This window comes from Patagioenas fasciata, chromosome 3 (assembly GCF_037038585.1).
Source record: "Patagioenas fasciata isolate bPatFas1 chromosome 3, bPatFas1.hap1, whole genome shotgun sequence".
NCBI classification, from domain to species: Eukaryota; Metazoa; Chordata; class Aves; order Columbiformes; family Columbidae; genus Patagioenas; species Patagioenas fasciata.
In genome coordinates, this window is record NC_092522.1 from 1,861,453 (window position 1) to 1,874,653 (window position 13,201).

Sequence of the window (13,201 nt, forward strand, 5' to 3'; positions counted from 1 at the left end):
TTGCAGCAAAATGCCGTGGTTTCACAGATTAACAGCTTGAACAATTGGTTCGGGATGGGCGGGTGAAAGATGATCTCTGCATGTTGTACCCAAATGTACAAGAAATTAATTGGCCTCTGTGAACGCTCCGTACAAAGAGCTGTGAAAACGTCAGCTTGTATCCTTCTGTGGATTCTCTCAGACCTGCAAAATTCCTATGGTTTTTCCAAGTAATTAGCATTCAAATGACACGTGGAACCAGGTCGGTCTCTTAGGATGGCTACTGCTGGCAATGAGGAGCCTGCAGCAAACCTATGTGTGCATATGAATTGTGCCTGAGTAAGCACTTCCATTAATTAATGCCATTCTAAACCAGATAACTAGACCTTATTTTTCCTACCACAGCCTCTCTCCTCACCCCATCCTCAAACTAAACAGGCCTTGTGTTGAGAGCAACAGCTCTGGAACTGAACTTGTCCCAACCCAGGCTCTTTTTCCAAGTAGTCCCAAAAGCACATTGTGAAGTACTCCTTAAATACAACGAGTGGAAAAACAGGATGGTGCGATATTTTACAAAAAGCTGTCTAAAATATTTCTGGGGCCAGCCTAAGAAACTCTTGTAGGTGTATTTTAGGTTATGTCTATATTAGCAAACAGTGCACCTGCACTTACCCTGTTTTTGTCCTTTCTACGCTAGCTGTACATCCCTGATATAGACACACACACACACACACACACATATATATATATATATATATATATAAAACATACAGCAATTTCTGCATGGAAAACATCATCAACTGTTCCCCATTGTCCCTCCTTCCTTAAAGTGGGTTTAAAAAAACAAGAGCAAATTAGACATGCAAACTTTAGGCTTACTTGACTGATTTACAAGTTAACTTCTTCCTTAGATTGAGTACCATAAGTTACTTTGAAAAGTACCAGAAAACTTCACAACCCCCCCCAAACCACTGAAGAGGGCCCTAAAATGATTTGACAGGGTAAAAATAACCCCAGCGCAGAAAAGTTCATCCCTTTCCTCCCCCAGAGAACTACAAAAGCAACCGATGTCCACCAAAGTCAAGGCAGAACTATCTGCAAAAATGGGGCTTTCTCTTCCACCGTTATATTTTCTTACAATCCCTCTCCCCGCCTGTCTTTTAGAGTCACAGGGGCACAAAGGCTTATAAAGAGACTGGAGAAATACAGGAAACTCATCTAGGTGAGAAGCAAAAAAGTTTGCTGACTTTCTTGCTTGTATTGCTAGCATGATAGGAAGGCAAAAGAAAAGTTATTCTCCCAAGTTTACAGGTTATTTGGTACCTTGGCTTGGTCTTTTTTTTCATCCAAGTGTCATTAACATTCTAGGAAAAGTTCCTTGCAGACTAAATTTGACAAAATTGAATTAATTGGGTGATTTGCTTTTGACTTCAATAGGAGCGGACTCAAATCACCAAGCACCTAACACCACAGTAGAAACACAATTCGGTCTTGTATGCAGACAAAGCGCAGCTATTGATGTCTTTTATCAGGAAAAAAAAAAGCATCTGTGAATATTAGCTCAGTAATTTGCTTCAAAATATTTCTTGTTTTTGGCTTTTCCCAGTTGGAGTGATGCTTTCCCAGTGATGGGTCAGAACATGGTGTGGCGGGGGCCATGTCCGGGACTCTGCTGTAGCGACCAACGCAGCTGCCCTTCCGCATAAAGGCAAATTTGGAAGTGCCAGTGAAGTGTGAACTGATGACACAGAGATGGGGAGTTAAGGTCATAAACTCAGAATCTGAGACACAGTTAAAGTGTTCTAGGCTGAAGTGCAAAACTTTGTACGTATTCTACATAAGCGATCGTCCTCCAGAACAACCTCTCCTCATCTTTTCCTCTGTTTTGTGGGTTCTCACTTCTTCCTACTCGCATAAAGCATCTTCAGAATTTCCCAGGAAATGTTCGCTGCCCACGCTTCTAACATCAACACAATCGTATGTGTTTCTGGTCACTAGTGGTTATAAAAATGATGTATATCATGGGCAACTGCAGTCATTTCCGTGGTGTTGTGATTTGCTACCAACCTGCCACCTGTGCTGTTTGTGGTCTCTGATCAATCACAGCATGACAGAAACCCCTCAACACCAATAGATACCAGAGTCGTCACTTGTTTTCTTCAGGTCAGAAGTTAAGAAGGCATTAAGTGTCTTGTATAACTCGGGCCGTGATTTTGTAGATTAAGAATCACGCGCTTCTCTGAACGTTTCTCATCTGTCTCAACAGAAACGGGATCACGCTTTATCTAATGATGACACTCATCACCGAAGCCTCAAAGTCCAACAGGATGAGTGTCATTTCTGCGTCTTTATTCCAAGCACAGACACCAACATGAGTGTGTTTGGCCAGTTGCACCCTCACTCATCAATGTTTGAAAAGGGAGTGGACACTTGTATTAAAACAGAAGGCCCCTCACGCTCGGGTATGATGTCAGTAATGCAGCTCCTCCGAGCATGTTATTATTTTAAACAGAGGTCTCTCACATTGGTTATAAAATACTTAGTGCTGCTGGACTGGAAGGAAAATGTCATACATCTGCAAACAATTAGAAGGAGCTGGACTTCATATTTGATTTACTAAACAATAAAACAAGCCTAAGTGTGACTATGTGTGTAAGTTACACTCCCTAGGAGCCTCAAGCAGTTATCATAGCAAACTCTTTTAACCATAATTAAATAAATCCACAGTGGGACCATTGCTGATCAAGATTATCTTTTATAAGATATTTTCAGCAGTGAAAAGCACGAAGATCATGAATTTGGATACATGCTTTAAGTGCTCCAAAAGTCTTTTATCCTTTCTTTCAAGCACACTGTCCACTGCCGTTTTTCCAGCTGGAATTCATTCAGTACAACACATTTCAGCTTTTAAACACTAATATTTCCGTGCTTTCTGCATTTAGATTTAAATTTTGGCACGAGGAAATTAGTAGCAAAACTCTGATTCAGGCAAGCCCAAGACTTCACCATAGTTTGTGCATCTGCTGGTTAAAGAGTTCTGGTACTATCACAACAGTTAGTTGTTGTTATAAATTAACCAAAGATTTGTTAATTGACTATAAATATTTAGTTGCAAGTTTCAGGAAGCCAGAGCATGAAGTAAAAGAATAGTAATGGATCACCACCAACCTTCTCCTCAACAAAACAAAACCTCAGCCAGTTGTCAGTCTCTAAGTCAACCCTAAATCTCAACCTTTATTTGGAATTTAGGTATTGGTGCTACACGCTGTTAAACTTTCCTACGCTCTCCGTGATTTAAGCACCTAAAGCCATTTCAGCAAAAGTGATGTTCATGTTCATCGCTGGGTCAAACCCAGGAGTCCGGAATTCTGGTCCTGCTGCTACTTTGCCAAGTTAAACTGAGGAAAAACATCACTTGCCATCCCCGGCATTGATTTTCCCTCAACAACCCTAAGTGAGCGCTCAGCATTAAGGGATCACGGTGCCGACCGCCTGCAGTAGGTTCTTCACTTGACATTCTTGAATTAGAGTGACAGAAATGTTGAAGATTAGCAGAAAAGTCAGAAATGCAACCCTGAGGGCTTCGCCTACAAAAATAACTTATCCAGCCTCCATGATGATTACTGTGCTTCAGAATGACAGGGAATTTACTTACTAGTGATAAATAATGTTCTGTATACATGAATGCCAGGGAGAAAGGAACTACCACTGTATATTACAGCTTGCCCTGATTATAGTCACTCAAGTACTATTTTATATGATTATACTGTTACGGGCCACAAAGTGGAAAAGATGAACCATGGGGTCAAGTTTTGCCCTCCATTTGCATGGCTGTCCCACTAACGTGCTTGAAAACCCAGCTGCTGAACAAGGAGGAGAATATTTTTTTTAATGAAAGAAAACAAAACAGTGGACGAAACGTTTGTTACTTCAGCAAGTATAAGAGTAAACTATTTATATAAAATAATAAATGAAACAGCCTTAGTTTACAGTAGTGCTTGTGAGTCTGGTTCCTGAACGCATACAATTAGCATTGCTAATACCCCGAGAATTTTGGCGCTGCGTGTGGTGTATGTACACGCAGATGAAAGCTGCTCATCGCCATAGTTTCAGAGGCTGGAGCCACTGCCACAGAGAGCAGAGCAGCACAAGCTGTGCGGGTCCTGCTCCTTCAGAAAGGATCCTCACACATAGCACAAACGCTGTGCTCTTCTGCATTACAATCTGGTCTAAGCAAGTGTTCATACAGCGGTTATTTTTCCTTCCACTCAGCATCCTCTTACTTAAACATACAGACAGTTTTGCAAATCTTTAGAAATCATCTATGATGTGATTCGCTACATTGCCTGCTTTTTTATCAAAGTACTGCCTCTCCTGGGCATACTGAACACACAAAAATGTTTGACTAAAGCTGCTCACTTGCACTAAGGTTTTCTGTGAGGATCTACAGACAACAGAAATGATTCTACTTGTTAGCTTGAAATAGATGGAACAGACTGTAAGGAACGTGTTGCAAGTTCTGTTACCTTGACCAATACCAACATGCATGCATTTTATTCACACATCTTAAGGAAGTGCGTACCTGTCCCGCTTATCGGCGCAATGATACACGCTGTTAAATGCAAGAGTTCCAGGCTTTCATTTCCCAGGCATTAGACTGTTCTCACATACTCCAGCCGTACCGAAAGCGAAGCAGGCGGCAGCGCTTACCTTGGCACACGTTGTGGTCGCTTTGCTCATACCCAGCTGCACATTGGATTTGATGAGTGGGGTTTGGAGGGGCGCGCTGAGGATCAGCTGGAGTCCGTCGAATGACGTTGTTTCGACCACTAGTGGATTCAGCTGCTGCTTCGTCTCGCTCATTTACAATAATTTGCGCTGTTCTGGGTAGACAGAGGTATCCTCCATAGTGGTTAACACATTTCATCCCACCTTTACATGCATCTGGGACTATTTCACATTCATCAATATCTGTGGTTAGCAACAACACAAGTCATGCTTTTAACAGTCGAACCGTCTGCAACAGCCATTAATACAAATAACACAATGAGACATGCAGGCACAACTCCCTGTCCAAAACAGGGGTGTGGAATGAAATACTCAAAGAATGCCAATGGCAAGTCTGCCTTTGAAAATTATGTACTGTACCTTTGCACCGTTGCCTAACGGGATCCCATTCATAGCCATCTGTGCATTGCTATACAGGAAAAAAAGAGTAAAAATTAGGCTACTCAGGATTCTTTATTTCAGAAAAGCACATTTCAATGAACTGAAAGTTCCACACTAAGGGGAACATGATGTTTGCGTACCTTGGCAAGCTAGAAAAATGGCTATTGGTACAGCACCGCTGTGCAGGAACAAAACCAGGTACATACAGAGAGAGCCTCTGTCTCAGAAGTTCCCAAGATATTGTTTGTTGTGAGTACATAGGTTTTATTGGGGCTGAGGAACAAAGTGAGACAAGCATCACTTTCTCCTTGCCTTGCTCCTACGGGCTGTTTTAAAACATCCGTCATTGGCTGAATCCTGGAATAAAGGACCCTCTGGACCGGCCCAGCTGGCCAGTAAGAAAACCTTCTTATGAAAAAGCAGCAAGTTTTCTGAATTTTGCTCTTGTTTGCTGCCTTGCAACAGGCAAACATCTTCCATTCCCGGGGCTGGTTTCTCAGCAGGGCCGCCAGGCTCTACCCCCCGTGCTCCATCCTCTCTCCCATGCGCGCTCGCGCGATGGGGAAGGATCTCCTGACAGCTGGAAATTCATTCACATGCTTTTGAATCACACGACTCCAGGAATTACAGTCTAGGAAGAACAATTTATATTGCGGGACATACAATAAACGGTTAGAGTTTATAACAGCAGGGCTACTTATGTAAATAAGACTTAGCAAAATTCAAACAAGACTGTACTCAGCAACTATTCATATCAACTCGGACTAGTAAGTTCAGGAAGAATTTTAACTATTCTGCCCTGTGGTTAGGTAGGCATCTTCATTATTCCTCTGCCCAAAAGCATTACATTGTCTACAGTGCAGTAATTTTAATCACAGGTGACAGAGACCGATTAGCAAAGTACCGCGATGCCACATTTAAAATATCAATGACCCAACCGAGCTGCACTGTGTGGGTGCACGAGCATCCCGTGCTGCTTAGGATATTACTTTAATGGCCCTATAGAAAAATAGAATTGAGTCGGCTAACCTAATTAGTCACGGCCAAGCAAGCCAAATCTTGTTGCGACTCCTCTGCTGCAGAGGAACTCTGCGAGTCACAAACTTGACCTTGCGACGCCGGGATCCGCTTGTTCCATGTACTGTCCTCAAGTTACTTTGAGGACCTTGTTACTAACAGACACTGACTCAGCAATAGGATTGAAAGTGTTTTTTTCATTTGCAGGTGACACCAACGATCTGCCAAACCCGGCTGAGAGTTGTAACTTTGGAGGCTTTTTCTTCCAGAGGGGTAAGTGGAGAGCAACTTGTATTACAATTCTCAATCTCTGAAGGAATGACTCCATGCTGAGTTGACAACACCGAAGTTACTGTAGCTATGAAAACGCAAACCCAAAGGGAAACAGCTAATTCATGCATGTACTGAATCACCCGGTTCCTGTTAATGCACAACAGAAGCACTGTCTGTTTAACTGGAAGGAGCCAAGTCCATCTATTACTGCAGCTGAAGGGACTTTATTGTGGATTTGGCCCTAAATGAATACAATGTACGCCGGAGAAACAGTAGCATCCTAAGAGTAAAATTTCCAAAAGCAACGTTTTTTTGTTCAGTAGTTTTACATCACCAGAGTCTAATGATCGCTGGAGCACCCCAGTGCTCAGACCTCTTTGAAAATGGAGCATAAAGACCCAAGTTCTATATGGAACCCAAGTTATATATGCAGGCTAGAAATCTGCCATTGGTATAAACAGAACTATGTGGGCTTGTCAGAAAATGCTACTTGATTTCTTTAAAAACAATGTGTGATTAATGCAGAAAAGGAAGGGGTGAGATGCCTGTATTAGCATAGATTTTCAAAAGGTTCTTAGATCTCCAGTTTTCCCTTATACAGAGGGACTCAGAAAAAAAAGAAAATCAGAGAAGTCTCTAACTAGAAGTACTCTCAACCTCCAAAAAATCCCTTCCTTCTAAAGACTGATGCTAAAGTACTTTATGACTGACTTCCTCTTGTTCACTTGAGGCTTCTTTGAGCCCCATCTCCTACACAATATCGTCCAACTCTGCACTATTTACTTGCTCGAGCCATCCCACTGACTTCAGTGGGATTACTTGTATAAGTCACAATCCGAGTCCTTGGCTGTGGTTCTCTAACTTTTTGCATGTGTGCAGAATTTTCTGCTTGTGTGGCATTGCGCTGATGTCTGTACACATTTTTGGAGGTCCACCCATATGAAGCAAGTTGCAGGGATTACAACTGTAATCAGATGTGAAAACGCGGGTTTTTCCCCAGCCCAAGCCGATGTAATTGCCACTCCTTCTATGACATGTGTTATGCAAGCCAAAGACCGAACACAAGCAGATTATTAAGAAAAAAAGCCTTGCAAAAAGGCCTTTAAATCTCTTACCCTGTCACTTGGTTACAAGCAGAACCTATTTCCAGTATTCTTGTACAATTTTATGGAGCGGTGCAAAACCACTGCTCAAAACCAGCGCAGAAACTCACAGCCCTATGAGCACTGCAGGGCTTAAGATGCTTCATTAAGAGCACTGAATTTTGAAGTACTTAACATTTTGTTAAAAACAGCTTGAAATACCCAAAAGAAAACACAAGAGAATGTTTGCAATAATTATCTGTCAAATTCCATATATTTCAAATGAAGGTCCTAGGGACCCTGTCTTCATGAAAATGGATTAAAAGAATATTAAAACCTCATAATTTTATTCAGTTCATCAAACTCAGTCCATAGACAAGCTGTTCAGAACAGGCAGTTGCAGCCTATTCTGCTCAATCCTGTCAGCTTCAGGAACAGCTTATTTTATGGTTAACATTCGAACTCAAAAGAACTTTGCATTGCATGCTATACATTGGCAAGAGATTTGGTTTTTCTTAAGGGTCACTTAGAAAAGAATCCCTGCAAAGCAGTAATTACCTCGAACTCTATTAAACCTTACCGTGTACGTTATGGTTTCCTCAGTTTCCTGCGAGTGTACTGTAATAAGAATGAGAGCAGCCAAGAACATAGCTGTCAACATCGTGAACCTTGAAAGAGAGAAAAACAAATAAAAGGGGGGTATTTTTAGCCAGCGCCCCCGGGACCTGCCCCGGTCCCTACCTGGGGGAAGCGGCCCCGGAGCCCCGGCCAGAGGAGGGTGAGCGGGGCTGCGCTGCAGCCCCTGCTGCTGGATCCAGCCGAGGCGGGGAATAAAAGTAAGTAAACGGAGTTTAAAAGATCACAGCGCTTAATGGCACACGGTTCTGGGAGCGGTGCCGGGCAGGGAGCCGGCGGTGCGACTGCCCCGCCAGCGCACGTTTTGGGGCGGCGAAGCGATTTTTTTGGGGGGTAAAATCTCACCGGGAGCCCCGGGAGGGACGCGCCGCGGCACTCGGCTCCCTCCCCGCGGGGAGAAGGGACCGAGCTGCGCCGGGCACCTGCCGGGCTCGGCCCGGGGCCGCCCTGCCGTGCCCCGGGGAGCAGCGGGACGCAGAGCCCGCGCTGCCCGCTCCTACCTGCGGCGGGGCCGGCGGTCGCTGCTCCCGGCGGCGCGTTCCCGCGGCGGCTCGGCCCCGTCCGTGCGCTGCCTCCGCTGCGCTGCCGGCGCCCGCTCGCTCTCCTCTCCCCCCCGCCGCGGGCCTTCGGCTAAATAGAAACGGTCCCGGCTCCTACCGGAGCCCCCGGGCTCCCCCTACCGACCCCGCGGCGGCCGGAGCCCTTCGGCGGGGCGGGGCGCGGCCCTTCGCCGCTCCCCGCGGTGCCCTGAGGCGGGGCAGGTGCGGGGCCCGCTCCGGCCGCCATGTTGCGGCTGTGAGGGGAAGCGCCTGGCGGGCCCCGGGGGCAAAGCTACCGCAGGTCCCGCCAGCCCTGCCCGGGGAGGCGGTGAGGGGAGGCAGCCGAGCTCCGGAGGAGCCACTCCACCCCGGGCTGGGGGCTGTGGGACGCCGCTGTGGCCGGCTGGGCGCCCCAGCGATGGCGGTCGGCGCTGTGGCAGGTGGCATCGCCATGAAAGCGCGAGGCAGCCGTCTTGTCTTTCCAGAGACTGTACTTCGAGGCTCGGCAGCTAACGAAGGAGCCCCACATGGCAGAGCTGGGAAGGAGAGAAACAATGCAGCACTAATTCATTTTCTATAGATTATGGTAGGCCTCTAGTAACCCTGCTGTATGTAGCATAGGGTATGGTTTGCCCCATGGCGTGAAGCAGGGCTGGGACCCCAGGAGCACCGACCTGCCTTGTTCTGTCACAAACCAGCATCGCCAGTGTCTTCCCGAGCTCTCAGTGAACCAGCTCACACCAGACAGGCTCCTTGGTGAACATTGTTGCACACCTATCTCTAAATACATAGTTCTTAAAGTTTAAGCTGAGCTGTGACTTTGCAAGCAATAGTAGTCAGTGTTTGTCCACCTAGGCAAGCTATTTGAAGTTTAACGTGGCAAGGCTGATGCGTCTTCCTGCCCATTATGAATTTGGTGAATAAAAAAAGCAAGGAGTGCTTCACAGAGGAATGCCCATTCCTTCGTACACCCTGTCAGTTAAGCAGGATTGTTTTTCAGAGCTGTTTCTATACACGAAAAGCTGTTGTTTCCCTCCCCAGCGGGACGGTGACTGGACCGTGGGGAGGATGAGCAGATGTTGCAGAGGCTTAGAAGCTCTCATAGGTGGGATGGTTACGGTGGGGACCAGCGTGCCAGGAGCTCTTTCTGCAGAGGGATAAGCCGGATCATTATTTAGGTCCCCAGTTTTGCTTTTGGGCCACTCACTGTGTCATCATAGTGCAGCTGTACTCTGTTCCTCTACTTTAGTGGAACGCAAAGTCCTTAATTAAAAAAATGTTGACCCTGAAGGGCCTGGAGAACTTGAGATCTTCCAAAAAAAAGTCATACTAGCTGACAGACCTCTGTCACTGCCCCCTAGAGCGTAGCTTTCCTATATAATCCTTGAAATTCTTAACATTAAGCTACATTTGATCTTGTGGAAAACATCAGGTTTTTTTTTTTTGCAAGGCCATACATTGCACTTTAATTTTGTCTCTGAACTAAATTGTTTCATATCTGTTTTAAAAGAGCCAAGTTGGGTGGTTGCAGAATCCCTCCAGCTCTAACACTATGTTGCCTGTCTTTTTTACTTTTTTTCAGGTAGTTACAAGAGAAGACAAGATTTTGCCTCCCTCAGTGCAGTTTCGGTGCTTACAGGTAAGTGGGACTCCTAAAACTGTAGGACTTACAGTCCATACACCTCATTGGTAATAGTGTACAGAAGCAACAACATAGTGTAATAGAGAAAATTTAGATTGGATACATTTTTAGGACATTTTGCATGTACTTTCATATGCAGACATATTTAACAAGCGATCTTTTGACACCTACTTGCCCACTCCAAAAAAGATTCCCTTAAAACCTGTATGGCATTTTTTAGAAAGTCAATGTTTTGTATTGACTCTAAGTTATTGACTTCTGTTAGTGTAAACTGGATTCATACTTGTGATGTGCCCCCTAAGATGTTTTGAAATTTTACTGTGTCGTGCTTATAGGAAGCAGTACAGACATTTCTAATAATCTAATTCATGCAAAATGGTACCATCCATTCCTTTTATCTCCTGGCAACAACACTTAGTGAATTTTGAATGTGTTGTCATATATGCCATGCAAAGAGAACAGAATTCAACTTCTTTGTTTTTGGATTAAGTCAAAATTGAAAAACGTTTTGTCTTAATCTACCCCCTAGGGAAACATTACCTGTTTCACGGAACTGCAGTCGCTTCTTTTCACTCTACAAAAGTGAAGCAGAGAACGGGAGAAACATAATTTCGGGGGATATATGAATGCCAGCAGAGCATAGATCCTATACATGGCTTCAGACAGTGTTATGCATTTGCTGAAATACCATATTCTGCCAAGGATGGTTCTCAATCCTTTAAATGGAGGTGGTAGACTCGGTTCATGGTTTTGTAGTTCAGATATTTCCTACTGAGGCAACTGGAAATTTGCCTGACGTAGGACAGCAGGATTTAGACCCTTGGAAATGTTGAGGAGCGTGTGAGGTATGTGACTGAGCTGCTCGGCAGCAGAACAACTTATTTACGTCTCCGAGATGTCTGAAGGCGTCGTGTCATGAGTGGTGACACCATCTCGTCTTTCTTGCTGCCCGTAGGCCATGGCGTTGCTGGGGCCGTCCCCTCAGGGCCGCCGCTGACAGCGCTTCCTTTCCAAGCAGCCCCGCGAGGCTGGCCCCTAATTATTAATATTTGCTTTTGGCTCCTTCAGGAAATGGTGCGTTCAGTTCCCTGCTGCTTTAGTGAACTCTTTGTCACATCTCAGTTCTTTGCTTGCTTTAAAACCCACAGGTTTCATACATTCTTTAACTCAAACGTGTTTACGACTTAAACGTTCACGTCTTTTCTTCCTGGCAGGACTTGTTGCCCCCCCCGTTGTCCTCAAAAAGCCAAGGATAGGTAGGCTGAAGGAAGACTGTGTGTGGCCAAAATGTCACTGCACTCGCAGCTAATTCTGGCTGCTACAATTGTCCCTGGGGGCAAGAGACAGCTGGACATAATTTAGAGCAGGCTGAGAGTGATGCTAGAGGCTAGCCCGAAAACGAGGAAAACAAAATTGCACTTTAATCTCTTCTCCTCCCAGATCTGACCCCCTTTTCCTGTTTCAAACATAGCTCGCTAGAACACAAAATTAAGCACACAGCAAATTTAAGCAACTTGTATTTGTCGGCTCAGGGGACCATCAGTGTCAATTTCAGATGATTTCTTTCCCGAGCGTGTCATATCAAGTAACACTGGAGTTGTCTAAACTAAGAGCTGGAATGGTGGAGATGTTGTTTTCATGTTGGACTCACAGGAATTTTAGACCATAAATTATTTTGATAACATGGCAGGCTGCCTTGCTGCCACACTGCTTGCAAATGTCAAAATTTTTTCCGTGTTTCCACTTGGAAATGACATAGTGTTGGTGAAGGATAAATTGGGAAGAATTGTGTGTCTGACTTTATTGCTGATTAAATATGACAAATGTTGAACTTTTATTTGAGGTAAGATTTTACAAGTTTATTTATCTTCTAGGGAGGTATCATGAACATATTGCATGTGGCGTGAGGTGTTACTGTAAACTTCATTTGAAAGAAGAACTGTGTTAGCAAATTGCTCTCACTTTTCATAGCAAGTGAACAGTGAGAGGTAAAAATGTGCCATATCAGTTTCTGCTCATAGATGTTGAAATTACAAAAAGTTAATAAAGACCAAAATGTCAGTAGCAAAGGACAGAGGACATATTCTCTCGTTTTTCTTAAGCCTCCCATTAAAATTAAGCATACAGTTATTGTTATGACTTGTTTGCTGCTTGGTGTGACAGTAGAGCACGTAGGTGGCAAATGATACAAACACATAATTAGAGAAAAGTCCTACCCGTAATTCTTGCAACTTAGTGAGTAAAAAACCATGAGAACTGGATGGGAAAATCTAGTAGCCTACAGTTCCAGCCTTTATTATGCTAAAATTGTCTCCTGTATGAGAGATCTTGCGGGAGTTTTGTTGTGCTGAGGCCTTTGGCTAACTTGGACTAAGCTCTGATTTCATCTCCAAATTGTCTAAAAATCCTCTGAGGATATTAAAGTATAACATTGTTGCCGTTTTTAATTTTAACTTCTACTAAGGATCAAGCTTGTGGTTTGCATGCATTTTATCAAGCATGCAATTTGATTTTTTTCCTGCAATTTATAGGGATGTTGTCTTCTATCTTGTATTTTTCTGTAAATTCCGGCAGAAATTGCAATGCCCAGAGAATGTGATTATTGTATTCTCACCAGAATCCTTTGACAGTGAAAGACGATTTGCTGTGAAGATTTTATTTTGCTAAGCAATTGTATCTGGAATTTGATCAGTCTTCCTGTCTTTTGCTCATATCGGTATTTCTAACTTGTGCAATCGTTTTATTCTGTCTAGCAGCTCTTTTCCATTGCTCTCTGTACCAGTGGTTTTCCATCTTTTTCTCATGCCAGGTAAGAGAACCAGCAGAGCAGGAGACACGCAGGGGTGTCGATCTGTGGCTTTTGT

General features: G+C 44.3%; 2 protein-coding genes and 1 long non-coding RNA gene across 4 annotated transcripts in view; 2 read left to right on the forward strand and 1 right to left on the reverse strand.

The window, feature by feature from the left end:
- LOC136100178 (uncharacterized) overlaps positions 1-6,737 on the forward strand; it is a 62,395-nt gene extending 55,658 nt beyond the window's left edge. Inside the window, exon 5 of the long non-coding RNA XR_011738050.1 lies at positions 6,373-6,737. This is a non-coding gene — a long non-coding RNA (uncharacterized lncRNA). The remainder of the gene's footprint in view (positions 1-6,372) is intronic.
- Positions 1-8,809, reverse strand: part of EFEMP1 (EGF containing fibulin extracellular matrix protein 1) — a 45,648-nt gene extending 36,839 nt beyond the window's left edge. The window contains exons 1-4 of one of the 2 annotated variants that reach the window (XM_065835044.2): positions 8,657-8,809; positions 8,101-8,188; positions 5,128-5,176; positions 4,690-4,950 (exon numbers count right to left, since the gene is read on the reverse strand). In XM_065835044.2, the coding sequence (XP_065691116.1) occupies positions 4,690-4,950; positions 5,128-5,176; positions 8,101-8,181 (391 nt within the window). In that variant the 5' untranslated portion in view covers positions 8,182-8,188; positions 8,657-8,809. Of the gene's footprint in view, positions 1-4,689; positions 4,951-5,127; positions 5,177-8,100; positions 8,189-8,261; positions 8,281-8,656 lie in introns of those variants that run through there. The other variant, XM_071805639.1, reaches the window with a different exon arrangement.
- A 161-nt stretch (positions 8,810-8,970) lies between these two features.
- The window catches only part of CCDC85A (coiled-coil domain containing 85A), a 209,549-nt gene continuing 205,318 nt past the window's right edge, over positions 8,971-13,201 (forward strand). Inside the window, exons 1-2 of the mRNA XM_071805634.1 lie at positions 8,971-9,281; positions 10,278-10,334. The gene's annotated coding sequence lies outside the window, so the exon portion shown is untranslated. The remainder of the gene's footprint in view (positions 9,282-10,277; positions 10,335-13,201) is intronic.